General features: G+C 39.4%; 1 protein-coding gene across 1 annotated transcript in view; it reads left to right on the top strand.

Moving 5' to 3' along the window:
- The window catches only part of ipo11 (importin 11), a 189,367-nt gene that overhangs the window by 125,523 nt on the left and 42,727 nt on the right, over positions 1–21,117 (top strand). The window contains exons 25-28 of the mRNA XM_050050741.1: positions 2,597–2,692; positions 3,133–3,246; positions 3,835–3,956; positions 15,948–16,043. Of these exons, the coding sequence (XP_049906698.1) occupies positions 2,597–2,692; positions 3,133–3,246; positions 3,835–3,956; positions 15,948–16,043 (428 nt within the window). The remainder of the gene's footprint in view (positions 1–2,596; positions 2,693–3,132; positions 3,247–3,834; positions 3,957–15,947; positions 16,044–21,117) is intronic.

A 21,117-nucleotide genomic window follows, 5' to 3' on the forward strand; every position in this document is an offset into this window, starting at 1 on the left:
TTTCATTCAAAAAATGTGTTAAAAAAACAGCAGGATTTTATTTTTCACTTTTATATTTCTATTTTCATTCAAACAATGTGAAAAAGCAGGATTTTATATATATTTGTTTCATTCAAAAATTGTGTGAAAAGAGTTAACTGCTGTGGTGGTATGTTTTAATAAGGTTACCAATAAGTAAAAAATATTTAATAGTTCTATCTATCTATTTTTTCATTACTGTACCGAAAAAAAGATAAGTATCGCGAGGTACGTACCGAAACGAGATTTTTGTGTACCGTTACACCCCTAGCTGAGATGTAACGTTAGCTACCTCAGTGGTGCTAGGTGAGCTAGCAGAGGATGCATGCTTTCTTCTGCGCAGTGATACGGTTGGTGGGTGTAGTTTAGTAGAAAGAAAATAGTTCCTACATCAAACTGCTCACATGAAGGTCTGTGGATTATCTCAAGTAACCACGTCATGATTTCTGAAAGAGACATTGCTATTGAGTTTTTCAAAAGTATTTTTTTGGGTGCTTCAAGCACCACAAGCCGAGTGTCATGTAGTTCGTGGCCTTTCTGTTTTTAGCCATGCTCAATTTTGTATAATAATACAAAGTGACATGAAGCCTCAGGATGTTAGCATGTTTTTCCCTCAAAGATAATTGACTGTGACTGTGATTTTTTTTTTTTCCCTAATACTGGCACTTTTATGTAATTTTCTACTAGATGCTATCAACAGTAAGCCAAAACACTATAGCTGTGCTCTGCATGTGCGACTGTTGTGACAATAGGCGTGTTAAATTATAGGTTAAGATGAGCAGGACCATCTTTATTGAATTATCATTTCATTTCATTTCTTACACTTACTTACAGTAGGTGTATACGTGTGTGCATGTCTGTGTACACCTGTTGTTTGCAGTGATTCAGCAGTATATGTATGCAGAACGTTCCTAAGACCACTGAGCTTTAGCTTAGTAAAGCTCAGTGGCATTACTGCACATCTGGCTCCTTCTAATCCTTTGTTCTGGGGAAAGGAGAGCAAGCAGACAATAAACCTGTCGACCTACACAACATAGGCACACAACAGCTCACCACACATGGGCACCCTGAGAACCGAGGGATCAGAGTAATCACCATGGATTTCTTTGAAAAGTTCATATGCATGCACACTTGCAGAGACAGATATAGCATCTCAGTGTCTGTCTCTGTGTTTCGAGTTGGTTTCTGACCTTTGAGTTAAATATCCTTGTTTGAGGCTTTAATTTGCTAAAATGCCATTTGTAATGTGACAGTGTCATGATGTTGGTGTGGTCTGGATTTATGTTATAGTCTAGTCATGGGAAGCCAAATGGGGCTGGAGTAATATTTTACTGGTTGAATCTAGTCCTTGTCCTTTCAGAGTAATTTCCTTATATTATTATATATGTTATGTAGGGCTCAACAATAAGGATCGCTTTATTATCCAAGATAAGGAAAATGTCATGTCAGGCTAGTAAATATAACAAATCACTTAATGTATCCAGCAAGTAGAAGTGGCTAAGAGATGAGCCATTTGGCTTCCTTCTCTTCTCTGTTAAGAGCTGCACATGTGTAGTGCCGTCGTGAAAAAATGGCGGCCATTAAAGACTACGTTTATAAGCTGAAAAGCATTTCGACTATCCTGCAAACAGGAGTTTAGTTGGGTGGTATTTGAGGATATGGGCGAAGGTCCAACTATGTATTGTGAAGTTTGCCTTAAGTTTGAGAGCAAGGCGGAAAAAAACGGGATTTCATGACAATCAACTTTTTAGTTTTTGTCTTTATTTGATAACTGAAATAAAGAAAACAAATTGTGTAGGGGCAACTAAAACCAGCAAAAACACTGTTGAAGCCTGTTTATGCAATATTGTTCTGATTATCAGGGCAAGCACATGTATCACTGATCCTTTCTCATACTGAATATTATAACCTTCATGAAGGTAGGATTTATTGCAGGACTGTTGCTATTGCTGTTGGCATGCAAGCCTGTTCTGTGGACGATAAACGAGGTGCCGACTTTCCTATATTTCACTGGTAATGAGGAAATACAGTGAGTGCTGGACGGAGCAGTGAGTGACAACAACCCCGCCCACATTTAAGAGTACTGTTTGCGGTGGAAATGCTAGGTCTAGGCACCATGTCTGAAGGGGTACTTATGGTTCCAAAAGTACCATACCGAAAGTGTGCGTTGGAAACAGGGCTTTTGTGGCCTTGTTTTTTGTTGCTGTACTTAAGCTGTTGAACTCAAGTATTCTCTTTATTCCGGCTTTAATGCCTGACAGAGAGCTCATTCAAATTTCTTGGGAAACTAAAACTTAAGGGACTAACCTTGCCTGCCGCACACTGTAGGTCAAACCCCCAATTAAAAGGAGGATTTCTGCACTCTGTTATTATCTCTCCGAAAAGAAGCTCCTGCTAACTCCCTTTTGCCCCCCGTATGTCCTCCCACGCTTTGCTCCGTCTTTACATCATCCTGCCTCTGACCCTTACTGTCTCTGGTTTGGCACACATCCTCTCTGGCACTGTTCTTCTGTTTCTGCTTCCTTACTACCCGCCTTGAGTACAGTCTCTCATCCCTCCTCTGCCTGTGTCTCTGCAGGTGGTAGAGATAGCTTTAAAGGTTAGCCCCATACTGGGAGCCCAGATGTTCCAGCCCTTGCTGCCAGCTGTCTTCAGAGGTATTGTGGACGGAGAGGTGAGTTTTACATCCACATCTCCACGGACTGGAATCATATAAAAGGACAGACTTGTAAAGATGTGTTATTCTCCACGTGTGCTGCATTTTCTCTCATTTTAGATCTTCTTCTGCTGAGTGTTTAAACATTTTACCTTATTAAACCCTAAAAAACTCACTATAAAGACACGATTCCTGTTCCTGCATGTTCCCTCAATTTGTCCTCATCGTTATTTAATTCATATGGAGGCTATATAGTGGTATTTATCGATCCTTTAGTTCAGTTAAGGTTCACAGGCTCCCTTTCAAGGATTCTGCTGTGTCAGTGGATCTTTTTTTTCCCTTTATCATGCTTAATGACCTTTGCATAATGTAAAAGCATTTGTGCAAGGTTATGTTTCTGCATCCTCATGACTGATTGTGTTTTCACACTGCTCTGTGTGTGTGTGTGTGTTGTACAGCGATATCCTGTAGTGATGTCCACCTACCTAGGGATCATGGGCCGCGTCCTGCTCCAGAACTCCAGTTTCTTCTCCTCTCTGCTGACTCAAATGGCCTCTGAGTGCAGCCAGAAGGTAAGACTCCATGCCTGCCCTTCATTTCTGTCTCCTCAGCACAATCCCCTCAGAATGTGCGTGAGAGACATAACCGCAAAGTGCCTGTTAAAGAGGAATCATTCAGAACGATGCTAAGACTAATGAGCCAGGGAATTGCAAGTGGTAACCTATTCAAGCCCTAAAATTTAGAGCTGTCCCCTTTCACTATGAAGCCCTGGCATTGTTGTTTTTTTCTGACCTAAAGCAACATTGACTCTGCCTTGTTTTGGCATTGCTGCCTTAATCTAAATAAATGAAAGACCTTAGGTTGTCTCTCTAAGTTGTCACTCCATCATGCCCCTTCTTTTTGACGATAAAGGACAAAGCAATGAGGTAAATGAGGCAGAACAAATAGAGAAGGTCAGTTGCTCACTTTTAGACAGCGGTAGACTCATATTTTGAAACATTAAAATAAAATTGAGTTGTCAAACACTGTTTACATCACTCTGTCTGGACCTCTTTCTATATTTAATCACCAGTCCGCTTGTTTCTCTGTTTTTCTTCCTCTATATTAACCCTCCGTATCTCTCCTCCCTCCTGTCCACCTTCCTCCTCTCTCCTCACCAGATGGACCAGTTGTTGGGCAATGTGATAGAGATGTGGGTCGACCGCATGGACAACATCACTCAGCCAGAGAGGAGGAAGCTGTCGTCGCTGGCTCTGCTTTCCCTCCTACCATCTGACAACAGGTGAGAGGCATTTGTCATTCGTCTGTGTGCAGATGGGGCTTTGAGCTGGTGAGAAGTGGATAGCATCCACCCTGTCAACACAGCTGACACTGGGGCGAATCAGGGGGGAAGTGAAGAGACATACTTGACAAATTATTTACTCAGCTTTTGTTTGTCTTTATAGACCATAACTGGTGGAATTACTCTACTAAGGGAGGTCTGTGCTGCTGAAACAGAGAATATTAGTTGTTAAACAATTTGATAACAGATTTTTACCCTATAGCCATAATATGGTGCAGCTATTATGCCATATGGGTGCCACAGTTAATGTGACAGCAGCACAGCATGGACATATATGCAAAATGCAGGCATACTTTAGCAGTGTGATGACAGGAGATAGAGTGTGTTGTGAGAGGGACAACTTTTAGACAGACAGTTTTACACAACCACTCAAATGTGTTCTGTGAGTTTATATTCTGTCTAACTTACAACCTCTTCTTCTGATCTTGATGCCCCAGTCTGTTCTCAGGGACATGCAAAGGGATTTAAGACTTAAACCTGTAAATGATCAGGTTGACCAAGTGCATTAGACATCTTTCTGTACTTGTGTTTGCCTGCTTCTGTAAGTTAGGTTTTTGGATCCACTTGTGCCTATGTATACATGATTACTTGAATATGTGTGGGACCAAGAGAGTTTACCAGAAATAGTTGAACTGTAGTGGCTTATGGGGTTGAGAAACTATGCAGGTGTAATTTACATGCATGCTGCTGTCCATACCCTCAAGCCATTTGATGGTGTGTGTCTCAGCTCTGTTACATTTGATATTAGATTTATTACAGGTGACAGTTTCATTGTATCCTCTTTGAGACAAAAAGGTGGCTATCACTTAGCATTTGAAGGGAACAGCACTTTCTATTTTTTATTTTCAAAGCTTTCCTTAGTAAGCTACTGTTTTATTTATTGTGGCTTTTAAGACTGCATATAAATACGAATTATGGGACACCATACTTGTTCACAAGATTACATTACCTTGGATATCCTGTATATACATTTAACTATTACGCTCTGCATAGGTGGACTAAGCTTCAGGACTCCATTAAACTGGACAAATTTCTGACTCAGCAACAGTTTAAGCTTTTGTTTAGTGATGCTTTATATAATGAGTGCTGCTTTGTTCTGCTGAAGTGTACTTATGTATTTTTTTGTTTGTTTGTTGTTCATTTCTGTTTGTTTGTTTTTTGTTTTTTTATGCCTCTGCACCAGAGGTAGCCATGGCCAAAGGCATCAATGATCTTTTTTGGGATGGTCCATCCATCTATCCATCCATCCGTACATGACACTCCCGTGTAGATCATCTTTTACTTTGCCTTCAGCTTTGGCACAAACGTCCTCTTTGAGTTAAGGATGAGCCGGTTAGAATTTGGTGGTCAAAGGTCAGGTTCACTGTGACCTTGCATCCCTCTCATTCCTGTGAATGTAATATGTCAAGAAGGCCGTTAGTGCTAAATTTGATTAGAATTTGGTGATCAAAGGTCAAGGTCACTGTGACCTCACAAAACATGTTTTTGGCCATAACTCAAGAATTCGTACACTAATTATGACAACATTTCACAAAAAAATTTAATAGAATAAAATAATGAAGTGATGACCTTTCATTTTCAAAAGGTCGTTTCATGTTCTGCACATGTTCGCCATCATTCAGCGTCGTAACTCAGGAAGGAAAGGGGAGACATTTGTTCAGATGCTGATTCGGTGACACAAATTTTGGGTGCCCACCTTCAAACTCTGGTGATTGTATAGATCTTCCATAATTAAAGCATTGTCAACTGCCACATAACTTGGATGTTAAATGCAACCAAACTGGTTTGCGGAGGCATACACCCTGTTGATTTTATACGTTTTAGTGCTTAGTTTAATTTTGATTGTGCATCTGCAGGGCACCATTGCTAAAGAGAGCATTGCTCTAATTTTGTTTCCCCTGATGAAATTAATAAAGGAAACAACACCATGTTGATGTGAATGTTTTTAAGACTGTTGCCTGCAGTGATAGAAGATTTCCACTAAAACAGTCACTTCTCTTGCCAGATACTCACAATACAGCATGCAGCAGCTCTGAAGAGAATCTGAGGTTGAAAGTAACCAAAGTATACAAGTGGGACTCATGTACCTATAGAGTGGCTATTTAAAAAGCTCTGTACAAAGTCTCCCATGATGTCAAAACACATTACCATGCTTCCACATTTGTTTACTAAGACTAGACTACACTTGATCGAAATTAACTGAGTTAAACCAACATGTTATATTATGAGATAAAGAACGTCCTTCATCTAAATGTGACAGGTGCACAGAAAGGCAATACCAAAAGTACAAGAACAATCAGAACAAGAGCAAAGAACTAAAGTTCTTTACTTGCCATCAGAAGAGTTTTCTCATTTCATTTTCTGAGTGAAACTTCTCTTGAAGTGGTTCAGAGGAGTCACTGTGGGGTTCAATGGTACACTTTTCTTGTGATGTCCCATCTCACTCTATAGTGACGCATGTTTTTATCAAGATTTTGTGAAGCTCAGTTTTCTGCAAATGAGATAATGTAATCACAGACATAGACAGGCATGAAATCCTTTGTTACGCCCACGTCCTTGGTCTCCGACAGCAATTGATTATGACAGCCCTGGCTGGTTAAGTGCTGCATGACAAATCGACTTTTTCACATACAATCTAAAATTGGAAGAGGTCCATATCTCGTCTATAGCTGCCTTTGATATCATCTTTTTTCTATAACATGTAGCAAAATATGAAGTTAAAGTCATGCATGGCCTAAATTGTACGTTTTACTGGTATTAAATAATAAACCTTAACAGATTTTGGGGGAACAAAAGCATCATTGAAAAATCAGCAATCACAAGAAAAAAGTAAACTTTGATAAAGCTTTTCCAGCAATCATTTAGCACCACAAATTAGCTATTATGTTTAGGAGACAGGAGATAAGAGCTCATTCCAGAACAATGTCGCCTAAATATGTGATTAAATGAGGCTGCCAGATAAGTGTGGCCTATCACATTCATTATTTACAAGCTTTGTTTTGCATTTATTATTCAGGTTTTTCCTGGCTCAGAATAGGTCTTGGTGTGAGGGACCACACACAGTAGCGTAACTGGTCTGAGCACAATAAATACAGTGAGTCTGTGTTACCTTATATAACAGAAATCTCTGTATATTTCTGACCATTGATGAGTAAATGAAACCCCAATTAGCAAAACTGTTTTTTAAAAAATAATAACTTTATTAGATCATTTGAAGGGGACAAGGGGAGTGAGTTTGAGGGAGAGGGGTGTCAGGTTGGAAGAGGGGAGGCAGTCAGTTGCAGAGTTCACAACCTGCTTCAGAAAGAGAATCAGATTTTTTTCCAGGGTTTCTCTATCACACATGTAGCACAGAAAAGGAGATTGTCGTATCAAAGGCGTACTCATCTGCTGGAAATAGTCTGTTTGGTTTCGACACAGGGTGTGGGAGGTAGGATATGACGCAGAAAGCATGCTGTGGTTGTATTTGCCATTTTAATATTTTCACCAGAAATAAAACCGCTTTTATTATTTTATTAGAAATCACAGGAAGTCCTCTCTCCCATTAGCGGCAGATTCATAGTGTAATGTTCAGGCCAAGTCAAAACAATGCAGCGTAGCTTGAAAGTCAAGGACGTCGTGTTTAAGTTTATGTTGTTCTTGTTTAACAGTTGTTTGATAAATTGCTATTTAACACATTGAGAGAGGATCTGAATTGCTATTTTAACTCTAAACTCATGATCATATTGCCTCTGGTGGTTTTCCTTTGGTGCTGGCTAAATCCTCTTTTCGGGCTGCCAGAAATTCCTCTATGCAGGAAAACCCTGTTATTTTTAGGTGGCTTTTGTCTGATGTCATGAGAAAAAATGATGTTATATGGAAAAGGGATAAACAGGAGATCAATGACTATGATTTTTATTTTATTTTTATTTTTTGACATGAAGAATAAATCATAGGAAATGTTGTCTTTGTGTAGAACAAATAGATGTGAGGTTATAATTAAATGTGTTGTCATTCAGGACTCTGCAATGTTGAATGAACATCACGCACTAGAGGAATTTGTCCATAAAACAGAAATGGGATCCTTTGTCCTTTGTGATATTTGGAGATGGAACTAAATTTGAATTTCAGTATGTCGATGATATTTCTTATCAATTTTAGTTGCTTACAACATCCAATCTTGATGTCTGACTCTCTCTGCCATTGAGCAAACATCAGATTATTTCAGTGTTTCCCCATGAAGATGTCCCTTGTCCTTACCTGCTCTATGCCTCAGCGAAGAAAAAATTGCTTGCCCTCACTCTATGTTAGCAAAGCTTTGTGCACCTGTAACCTGTTTGCAGAGCAACAGAAAGCTGCTGCTTAGGCCTGATCCGACCTCAGTAAGCCTCCTGAATGTTGTTGTCCCTTGAAATATATCATATAATAAAATTTTTCGTGCTCCTCCACCAGAGTTTGCTTGCTTGCTGTATGCAGAGGTGTAAAAGAGGATATGTGGACCGGTATTAGGCCCTGATCACAGAAGATGTGTTTTAGCAGCTGGAGGCACCTTTTTGTGATTGATTTTAATGAGAATGAAGCTTTTTACTTTGTTGAGATGCGCCTCACGTTTCTGCGCTCTAAGCGACTGGCATTTTTGCCGGAGTGCTCTGAACACCTTGAGTTGAAAGAACTTCAACTCAGAGTGGAAAAACGCCTCACATCATCTCCACCTTTTCCCCATTGTCCAGTCAGATGATTTGGTGGTCATGACAACAAGTTTGCAGCTGGAAAACAATGGAGGAGAAACTGGTGGTGGCGTTTGCTTGATACCCAGAGCTATACAGCCCAACAACAAACAGCAGGTTGTCAAACTGCCCCCGAGTCATCCTAAAATATGCCTGGAGACGGCCATCGTCGAGGCGAAGCTCCTGGACCAACTGGTGGTACTCCTCGTGATCCACCCTCTTTTTTAGGGTGTCATGTACCCACACAGATCTGCATTTCCTTACGCCCAGCGAAATATTAACTGATATCCTCTCACCCTCAACCAGAGCTACAGCAAGTACCCTCAGCCTGAACATTTTAGGAACTAGATACTAGTTACTGTCAAATAAATAAAATAAATAAACAGTACCTTGCATTACACTGGAATGTTAGGAGGTGATGGGGTGGTTGCAAAATGCATCTTGTGTAATCAGGGCCTTGTGCAGCTGTACAGTAGATCACACTGTTCAATCTGCTTCAAGACATGAAGTGAAAAGGCACCGCTAGAGAGCTGTGAAACAGCTGCATGCATGTGATGTATAGGGAAGTATTCAGTTAGACACTTCTTATAAATCGTTGTGGGATGGGGTACTTGACTCCGTCATTAATAAACCTGCAGTCTGTAGTGTAAAAGCACTTTGAGTGGTCAGAGGGCTAGAAAGGCACTATACAAGTGCTAGTTCATTTACCATCCATTCATTAAAGTAGGGGATGGATAATTTGTCCAGGAAGTTTTGTTGCTATTACAACATATCATGTAACACAGTATACAGTCGGTGCTCTCATTGGAAATGACAACTTTCCCATTCTCAGGTGATTGCATTGTTCATCTGTTTCTGATAACTTTATTATAGCCCTTGACAGACTGCTTTTTCACCTCACTGATTGATTTTTATTAAATCGGTCAACTGCTTTTTCACTTGGTGATCGCACATTAATGCATTCAAAGAATGAAACCCGTTTGTCCTGTGATGAGGCGTACTTCTTACTTTCTGAAACTTTTGTGCAATCTAAGGACACTACAATGTTTGATTTTGTATTTAACATGCATAGCCATGAGGCCATTTTCAGCGATGACTGCTTTAGTCATCAGAACCTCCTGTTCAGCCCTTTTCGTTTTGCACTACCAGTTCATCATCACTGACAGTTTGCTTTACGATGGCAAAGCAACAAGAACAAGGACTGTAAGAAATCAATATGCACAACTTTATTGGCTTGATCTGCTGCGCCCACATTTTGTGTAAGCATGTTTTTAAAAGTGTCTTCTCACAGTAAGAACATCATGTTCGCAGGAATCTAATATTCTTGCATGGCTTAAGTACTTTAAAGTTTAAGTTTGTATTTTTGATTCAGACATTTGATCTGCTTTGACCTTTCACGCAACCCTCAAAGATTAAGATGTACACGTGGCTGTTGCTTGCATACATGTGTGTATTTTTCTTTCTGCATGATACTAAGTAAATTATTACTTTTTAATTCTTATGCAGTTATTTGCCTTTAATTGTAGTTTTTATTCAACCATCTATTTTTTGAAGAAATCTATATTTTATGAAACTTAAATTGTTTGTGTCAGGTGGGTTATTTACACCAATTCAACCATAATTTGTAACTTTTCCTAGTTCAGGTACTTGATTATCTGGAAAAAGAAATGCATGTAAAAACATCTTACTAAATACATGGCACTTTGCAAAACCCTATAGATACTCCAAATTATAATTTTTTTTGTTATAAATTCTTTGAAGTTTGGTCCCTCTGCAAAATTTCAGAACTTTTTCTGATCCTTTTTGTATCCTGAGCCTTACTGAATGCTTATTTTTCACTGAATTGGGAAGAAATTTGTTCGACATCCAAGAAATTATAAGGATGATTTTTAAAATGTATTCTCGTAAATAGTTTAGGCACAATGTTTTACAGCTATCAAATAAATACTTTTTTAACCCGAGTGAAGAATCTTTAATTTTTAGTAATTGATATCTCCGCTAGTTTTCACTTTCTTGCAACTAAACTTTAATTCTGTCTAGCTATAGTTAATATAATAGTTATATCACATTCTGAAGTTACTTAGTCCTACATTAAAAAATATGATATTGTATGAGAGATATTGTGACTCTAAATTCTCCCAAGAAGAATTTCTTTAAATTGCATTGAAACTTTTTAATGAAAGGGTTTATATTCATGCAGATGAATAAAACATTTAAACTTGTTATATTACTTATCATATAATACATTTCTGTAAATGAGCATTTCTTACACTTGTTAGATTGTGGACAAAGCCAGAGAAACATGAAACATTTAAAATGGAAAGTTCATTGAAGCTGAATACACATACAAAGAATTACAAAAATGATTAAATGTAGCTCTGAGGGCCAAACTTCAAAAATTCATAAGTACAAAGTATTTGGAGTTGAGCTGGAGGACTTTGCACCGGCCCATGAATTTAATAGAAGTTTTCACATGATTTGTTTTTTGTCAAGAAAGTCTTTTACATTCATTGGGGGAATCTAGGTGAGTTGGTATGAAATGACCCATTTCTCAGTACTGGCGTAAAAATATTGCTCAATATAATTCGATACAAATTTAATACCCCGTGCTTTCAGTTTGCTAATGTAAGAGTTGTAGCAAAATTGAAGAACTTTATCACAGTCTTTAGTCCTCTCTTGGGTGATGCATTCGCCACTTATACCAGCTAAGCACTCGTACTATTTAGGGTCTACTCTAATGATTCAAACCTAATGATGCTCAGCAGCATCGAACGTAATCAGTGATGCTTATTTAAAAGCCATTTGCAACAAGCTTAGCTGGAATGTATCCAATATGTGTATGCCTTTTTAAAGAAAAGTTAGCACAGAGGAAGAAAAATATTTACCATGGTACTATATCATGTAGCAATGCTTCTTAAAGGAGGAAGGATTTTGCCATAGACATAAAAATAATCTGAGCAGAATAATATGAAATGTAAATGCTGAATAAACTGTTTTTCGATTAACAAACTGTGGGCAGAAATGCACATTAAAATGTCATTTGAGTGCAGCCTTCACAGGTCATTGTCCCCTACCTGTTGCCTGCTTTTGTTTATGCGGTGAGGACCACACACAGAGAGACAGTTGATTCTGATGAGGACTTAGTTGTTGCGACCTGTTTGTCTTTGTGCGCAGCCCCTCAGCTTTCAGATCATGTTTCCGCTTACATCGATTTGAATGACAGGCACGAAGCAGCTAGCACTAGTCAGCCATTAGAAAGTAATCACTGGAGGAGTGTTGGGGCTGGATAGAATTAGAATTGACAGACATGTTTAAATGCGTGATAAGGGATCTTTGATACAACGCCTGCATCCAGTTGTTGCCATGGCTGCCAATTTGAGACTATTATTAGGAAATTGGGGGCAGAGGTGTTCAGTGATGTATTTTACACTCCCTGGATATTGGTGGTGAAATGTCACCGACTGAAAGGAATAAGTGTTTCAAATTCACCTGGAAAAGTTCTCCATTCTCTTCATTGCCAACAGTATTTGTTAGACAAAACTTTGGTATTTTTCAACGTGGACTCTATATTCCTATGTTTTTGTGACTAATACTCGACTCTCTGATATCAGACGGAATTGTAAACACGTCACACTCTGTTTCCATCTTCAGTCTGAGGGTGCTTTCAGAACTAGAGTTCGCTTACTTTGGTCCAAATCAGGGACTAGTTTTGGTACACAGTTGCATAATTGCCTAGAGTTGGTTTGTATTCGTATTTACAAACAGACCAGATCAAATGCCTTACGCGAGAAAGCTGCTCTTGATTGGTCGGAATTTCCATGCGGGAAAAATCCAGGAAGGAAACAAAACACTGAAGAAGAGTACACTTGCAAGATAAGTGTGACATTTTCTAATGTCACAATGGAGGGACAACTACGCAGGTTGATTTTAGCGCTGCTCATCGTGGACTATATTGCTGTCATTGTTCATTTTAGGTAAACCACACAGTTTGAAAACGGGGCGCGGCTCCAACTAGACAACAGTGTTTTGATGCCTTGGATGTGCCAAATGTGCATATTAAGGCAGTACAGGAGGAGGTGCACATTAATAATCCTCCAGGACTGTAACATGCTCATGTTTAACCCAAACAATGCATAATGTGACTGCAGTTGGTTCGGATCGAGGTCGGAACACGTTCTTACCACAAACATATCATGCCAGAGTTCGTTTGTAACCGGACCAAGACCACCTCTTCAAGAAGGTCTCTGTCCGGTTGTTTTTGTGCGAACCGAGTGCAATTTCTGTTTTCACACCTGCCCAAACAAACTACATTTAGGGGGCAAACGAACTGAACCAAACAGGGCAGGTGTGAAAGCACCCTGACATTGCCTCCAGTCTGATTTCCATTGGGGAGGGAGATTCAGTTTTCCCCAACCAATCACCAGACACATTTTCACCTGAATCTACAACATTTTTAGTCCATTGTGGGTTTGTACAATTAGCACGCCAGTTTACACCTGTAGTGCACCAAGAAGGCAAAGTCTGTACAACATTTGACAGTTATCAGAGCCGGCAGATATGTCATATCTGTCACTAAATTTCAGCGGCGAGAGCAGTATTTATGTTGCCATGACCACGTGGCCCATACAAACACAAAAAAGTTAAGGGAGATTGATATGACAGAGAACTGTTGGATGTCATTCAGACTTACATAAAATCACATTGTAAACATCACTTTGGCTTTTGCCATGTATGCCAATGTTGGTTGTTTTGTCAGCTGATGGTTGTTGCGGCTGGCTGACAGTACACTCCATCTAAATAGCATTCCCGGCGGATGGAGAGACAGAGAGGGGAAGAGAAGGTGGAAGTTGAATTATTGTACAATGTCACTGGAGCTTACTCACACCGGTGCTTTGTCACTTATTGACCCCACCGCCCGAAACCCGCAACGTGGGACCCATGGGCCCTGGGTCGACCTGCACATGTCAGGCACTTCCAATCACAATCTGAACCTGTCAGTGGCAAAAACAAACAGTTTCAGTGGACCTAAAGTGGCGGTGCACAATTGTCCATAGGGATAACATTGCAGCCTGTTCTGTCGCTGTGGCTAGAGCAGTCTCTCAATAATGGACCACCTTCAAAAATAGTTGTCTCCATTTGTCATTTAGACATGAAAACAGGGGAACTAATGGACAAGGTTAAAAAAAAATACTAAAGCGTCCCTTTAACTGTAACTTTAAGACTTGTAATTTACTGTGATTTATGTATATACTTGTATGATTTAGGAATTCCACGTTTTCTCACATGCCAGTGTAGAAAAGAGGATTATAGTGCACAGTCCTGTACTGACTAGATGGATCCCCTGTTGGTGTAGCTCAGTTTTCACATGATTTAAGTCTTGACAGCGATATTTACAGTATGAGTACTTCCCACTCATAAGAAATAAGAGACAGGTCTATGTTTAGTGGCTGGGTATGAATCTGTCATGCACAGATTTTTCAATTTTTTTGCCAGACTTCATGCTCAGTGAACTTTATGCAGCATTGCCTGGGGTCTATCCAGCCAAGCACTTGAACTGACAGAACCTTTGATGCATCAGTGCCCATACCCACACATCCTCGCTCCGTGTGGCTTTTTTTATTCTCTTGCCTTCCTGCTTTTTATTCCGTTGACATGGGAAACCCCCACTTCTTTTCCAGTGCTTTCGAAGAATGACTCAAATAATTCATCAATGACTGCTGCTTGTCTCTAAGCCTCTGTGGTGGGCGTTGCAAGCCAGAATATTTGAAATATCTCAGGTTCAGCAAGCCAAGGCTCTGCAATGCTTTGTATCTGAAAGAATCACCTTAGTAGCTGCAATAAAAAGTCAGCCTGCAAGACTGTGTGTAAAGACGGTAAGCCTCATTGATTTTTATTTGTCACACTTGAATGTGTAAACCAATAAAACCACATTTACAGATGGAAAATCACCCTTATCATATGTGACTGATCAGTGCAAGGTGAACATGTTTTTGTGGGACCATAAAAGTAGAGAAATGTTTCAATGCACTGTTACCCACATAATGGTTTTGGGTTTTTTTTCTGATTACCCTCTCCGCCTTGCTCTTGTTTTATAAATGTTTCTACCAAAAGCCAAAGGTGAAATGGTGAAATGGTGACAGGGTGTCCGCGGGGTCTTAAAAAGTATTAAAAGTTGATAAATCAAATGTCGGAAAATTAAGGAAGTATAAAATTTTCTTGGCATTCAAGCTTTGACAAAAAGTATCCATGAATGTATAATTTATTTTCCTCCACGCGACTATTACAAACAACGATGTGTAGGTAGGCACACTCGGACTGGAACATGAAATCTTATATGCCTAACAGACATTGCTTCTCGTTCTTTGAGTTTACATATGGCTAAAGGGGAAAAAAACAACCGTAAACAGACGGCATGATTAGTGTTGCGTTCAAGGTCCCCCCAAAAAACGGGAGAAAAAAAGGCCCAATATTTATTTATTTTTTATTATTTTTTTTATTTTTTCCTTTTCACCATCGAATCCCGTGCCCTCGAACAAAGCTTCGAATTTTTTGGGTCAGCCCTAAATCCCACATGCAAGGGGCTAGCCATAAGGTTGTTGTTTTCAGCAAGTTGGCCTTGAATAGCTGATGTTGAGCTGTAGAGCTGTGTTGTTATGACCTAAGGTGTATTTTAATAAACCTGCCTTTGGTTTAATTTATTCTTTCAAGCTTTATTCCTTTTCATCTTATCTGAGTTCTGTTGTATGTTTGTGCTCCATAGATTTAATTGCAAACTACAACTGTTTAGTAAGTTAAAGATGCGTTGCTGCTAACGACAGCTTGAAGTGGCGATGAGGTCTGAAGGTTTTTTAGGAAGGTCTTAAAAAAGTCTTAAAAAGGTATTGAAATTAACCTCAGGATTCCTGCATATACCCTGGGTGACTATGAGATACATACAAACACAACAATCTGGACATATGTTCTATGACGTGAGTTGATGGATGGCATTGATACCCTGTTCTCTGCATGGCCACATGTTTTTTGACAGACACTTTATCACTTTCAGTGGCGCCAGGATTTAACCTCGACTGTTGCTCTCTGTTGTCACGTTGCTCTTGATGACCATTTGCATTTTTGGACAGTTACCCATCCCTCTGTAATTTTCTCATACAAACACACACAAAAACACAGCTGTTGTTCTAATGACCTCATGAGTAATGAGCCCGTTTCATCTGTGTGTTACCAGTGTGATCCAGGACAAGTTCTGTGGCATCATTAACATCTCCGTTGAGGCGCTGCATGATGTGATGACTGAAGATCCAGAAACAGGCACCTTCAAAGAGTAAGTATCCATGTTTATTACTAACTGAGCAAGGAGTAAATAAAGAAAAACAACTGAATAAATACTTCTAAGTAGTGATGAACCCATTGAAATAGATTGAGAGTAGAATGGACATTGAACTGTTTGCTGTCGTTCTTTGACTTGTTCAAAAGAAAATGGCGATTGTAAGTTGTTGTGGTGACAACGCATGCAAGGGCGGTCATAAAGTGTGACACTCACTAATTTGAGAACTGTTTGGCCCATTTTTACACCTTTTTTCCTTAATAACCAGCAAAATACTACCGCACACCCATCCAGGTTTCTGAACTTAGACTTAGCTCAGTTGCTTTGTTAACTCATGTAAAACACACTTCATTAAAACTCGACAGAAATAAAATAAAACTTAGTCATCTAGTTAGTTACTCCACTGTTCCAACAATTCCCAACTCTGATTTAGTTCAAATAAACCCTTAATTCACAGAGCCAGATGTAAAAACATGCTGATGTGCATGATGTACACCCCTGCAGTCTCTGCCTTTCAGCCAGTACCCACTGAGCAGCAGCTCTCACTCCTCCTTCTGGGGCCACTACAGTTTCACTTGACATGTTTCAACAAACATGCAATTAATGGCAAGAAAAGAAACAGGGGGAAAAAAGTGATATGGGAATATTTGCAATTGCTTTTTTGAAAATGTAATGTTACTACTCCACTGCTTGGTTTGTCTTTATGATAAAACAGCAGTCAAAAACAAAACAGTGTGTGACAGCAACAGAAATATTTAACAGATGCATCCATATGGACTTCAATGCAATGAGCCCTTAACTCATGACAACTGAGGGGAGTGTGGCAATGTCTGCTCTACCCACTCACCAAGTTTCACCAGCAATTCTTTCCAGAAGGGAAGGACCACAGGTCATTCCCACATAGCGTGCAAGAATAAGCCCATTGCATCCTTACACTTCCAACAATTTCTATTGTGTATCAGGCCCATCCTAAATAGTTTTGAAGGGGTGTAATAGTATCTTTGTCTTGTGATGAATAAATTTACTTCTAATATCTCTTGTGGCCCAGCCCATACTGGATATTATATCCTCCCATGCTACCTCTCTAATATCATGTCCTACAAGTTGGTGTGTTTATACTTGAGCTAGCCTGCTGCAACAGTTGCATTGGCAATGGTACACATAAATATACCCGACACTGACCGTCCTGCTATGTTGATGTGAATGGGAATATCATATCAATACTCTCATTGTATTTCTATTGATGCGCCTATACAATACTGACTCAAATAGCTGGATTGGCTATTGGTGACAATGACGCCTTTCTATTCAAGTCTGATTACAGATGCGTCGACTAGATGATGTGTCAGCAGTGTACTGGTAGATCGCATAGCTAAGGGAGCAAACAACAAATGTGTCAACTGTTTGGAGGTGTTTCAGACTTATATCTATGTATTTATTTGGAAGGTTTTGTTTTATAAAGTTAGAAAAGCAATGTTTAAGTCAAGCCTGATGTTGCCCCACACATAAAGGAATGATCCCAGTCACTTCCATACAGTGAGACATACAGCTTATTAATTAATCACTGGTACAGGATCAGTACTCAGTATCTGCTGATTGGCAAAGACCAGGTATTGTATCAGCATTTAAAAAAGTCAGATTGGTGCATCCCTACTTCTAAATCATACAGTTAAACCTTCCAGACATTCTTTTCACGAGTGAATGGAGTTCGTAATTTTGACAAAGCTCATGCATGATGAATGAAGACAGTTGAAATATTTGTTTTGAAAGTACTTGAAGCAGTGCGACTGCAGATGTGCTGTTGAATTGTTGTTTGGATTGATCAAAAACAAACCTCTGAAAAAAGATTTGAAGTTAATGATATAAAAGCAGTCCCCCACTTATGGAGCACTGCTGAAGGAGGCTGAGTGGCAGTGTTGGATAGGACACATTTCTCCAGAAAAATAATGGACTGTGAAATGGCCCAGAAAACAAATGCTCACTGTGGGAGGACACACTTACCACAGCCCCCCCTTCGACTGTGACTCTGCTCTGCCCCATCACTCTCCCCTCTGGCTCTCTGTCCCAGCAGCAGGGTGCTTATTTCTTAGTAGATGTTAACCTACATGCAGACACCTTTTCTCTGCTGTCAAAAATGCTCAGCGCCCTCCTAAAATGTGCCGGCATGAAATGAACTGAAAAGTTGGGTAGAGAGGTTAGTGTAAATGCTTCTTTATTTGCCAGTGATGTGTTGAATTGTTTTGGTTCCCTGTTGTGCGTTTGAAACGGACAAAAACATATTTGTGGATGCATGTTTTATTCACTGTTTGTAAATGCAATCAACTGAGACAGAAAGCGCTGGGTATTGTAATCTTCCTGCCTGTATTTAGGAATTAAGTAAAGTTTCAAATAAACAGACTTTCCTTTTATTCCTCTGCATGGATAAATGCAGTACAAGCCAGTTGGCAAACCAGTTCAGCATGGTACTCCAGTGTTGTTGTAGAAATGTAGTCAGTTGTCACTTAGCTACTGTAAAAGGAATTAAAAGTTGTAATGTCTTTTGCACTGTACTCAGCTGCACAGAAATAATGTGTGAGATTTGATTACCGAAACCTAATGAGTGAAGAATTGGAAAAGTTGAAGTTGCAGTTCAACAAAATTGGAACTGCAGAAATTTGGGGAAAAGGGGGATAATAATGTGGCCATATTAGAGCTGGCCGATACAACAACTATGTACGACTATGTATCAATGTATTTTCACCCCTTAAAATGCCATAGGCTTGTGCTAATAACGTTAGCATGTTATATTTGTTTGGAAAAAGTGTTAAGTATTAGACAGTTGTTTTGTCAGTGAACCTTGTGAGTTATAATGGAGCTGAATTTTGTAATGTTACCTTTGTTAAATGTTGCTGTTTTCCCTGGCTTTATATGAGTAGAGTCCGTTAGCTGCTAGGCTAATTTGTACAATGTAAAATGCCATAGGCTTGTGCTAAAAAAAATAGCATGTTGTATTTGTGGGGAAAATGTGTCCAGATAAAGACAAGTGCTTTTTCTGTGAATGCTGCGAGTTATAGTGAAGCCGATTTGTGTCACTGTGTTTCAAATTGTCGTTTCAAGTTGTGTGATTTTTTTTTGGCCACTTGTGAATGCAACTTTGAAATAACGTCACCTTTTAAGCTGATCTGAAAAACTTGGTAGCAAACAGCTGCTTATATACACATCCAGCAGTGACAGAGCAACATTATTATTGGTTGGGAGTTAGGGCAGCTTGAATATGGCAAAAATTAACATTATTAACACAATTACTCACTGACTTCCGTAACATCATGCATTTATTAAACTTAAATAAAAAACAATTCTTGTCTTGAGGTGAACTAAACATGTCCGAGTCTGGCAGAGAGTGAGTTTGGTTTTACGGGGGGTCAAGGCACACTGCTGTAAAGGAAAGAAAGGGTGTCAGGGACAAAGACAAGAGTATCATTGCAAAATAGACTGTGGCATAATATTTGTTTTATCTTGACTTTCTGTTTTTCGTAATCTTTGAAAGCCTCATAATTAAAAATAAAATTTGATTAAACACCTAGCCCTGTTTGGAGAAGTGTCTCTGATGAATTGTTAGCCCAATTTTCATTCTCTCTTAGCTTTGTTTTTGGTCACCAACTCCTGAGGGAAATATCTGGCTCTTTAGCTGCTAAATGATCCACTATGTTCACCAGCTAGACACTAACTGTGTCTGTCTGATGTTTAGTGTTTTTCCACTGAAAACAGCCGCCTACTGTGTCCAAAAATGATATGAGACCGGTGCTAGTGAATCAGAACGGTGTAGTTACGGGCCAAAATTGACAATAAAGCTTTGGAAATTTGAGGGAGGCTGCAGATTCTCTGAGAATTCTCTGCAGGTTCATCAGTAGGAGCGACCCCTTTCACACTGTCGCGTAGTTTTCACGTTGTCATTTCATGCATTATTATAGAAATATCAGTTATAGCCTTGATAAAGGCGTGTTCGGCCCAAGAGAAACACCCAGTGGTAGTTACCTATGTAGTACCCACCATACACAAGAAGACTTTGAAAAGACTAGTTTGACACCTTCTCACATCTAAAGAAAATGTAAGTTTTCAGGTTTTGCAAAGACTGGGAAACTTGCAGGGTCACTATTTGCGGAACTACAACCAGATTTCCTTTGACATTATTTCCCATCGTGCTCCTGGTGGAAAATATTACACCAACAACTCCCTTTAAGAAATATGACATATTAACCATTTCTGTAACACTTTACTTGAAGGTATCTACATAAGAGTGACATGACACTGTCATGACCATGACATGACACGGTCATGAACCTGTCATAAACGTTTATGACTGCTGACATTAAGTGTCATTTGGTTTTTGTAATGACAAGTTGACATTAACCAGGATGACATTACCAGAAGATGTCTTTGTCATAACAAGTTGACATTAACGAGAAATGTGTTTATGACAAGGTGACATAATGATTATTATTGTTACGACAAAGACAGATTCTGGTAATGTCATCCTGGTTAATATCAACTTGTCATTATAAGGACAACCCAAACAATGTCAGCTTGTCATTACAAAAACTGAATGGCACTTAATGACAGCAGTCATAAACGTTTATGACATGTACATAATGTTTATGACAAGTTCATGACTGTGTCATGTAGGGATGTCCCGATCCGTATCGGCCGCCGATATTAGCAAAAGACGTGCATCGGCATCGGATCGGACTGCATGGAAAAATGCCGATCCAAGAACTCCGATCCAGTTTTTCATGGAGTCCGATCCACGTTTTCTGGCCAGCCCAGCGCTCCGCAATTCAAGCAGTCCATTCCAGTGATCCGCTCCAGCACTTTATATCAATCCACCAGGCCAGCATGCAGACACACAGGAAACAGCAGCACCAGGCTGGCACTGACACTACAAAAATAACTGAAAAGGAAAGGCTGCATTGTTTGTTAAATGTCAACAATGTCTTGTGGTGTTAATCTATTTTTTATTTATTAGGGGGCCAAAGCACAAGTGTGTGGAGTCTTGCTGCTATTTTAATTTCAATGTTAGACATTTTAAAGATTT

The sequence above is a fragment of the Epinephelus moara genome, chromosome 8 (genome assembly GCF_006386435.1).
Source record: "Epinephelus moara isolate mb chromosome 8, YSFRI_EMoa_1.0, whole genome shotgun sequence".
Taxonomy (NCBI): domain Eukaryota; kingdom Metazoa; phylum Chordata; class Actinopteri; order Perciformes; family Serranidae; genus Epinephelus; species Epinephelus moara.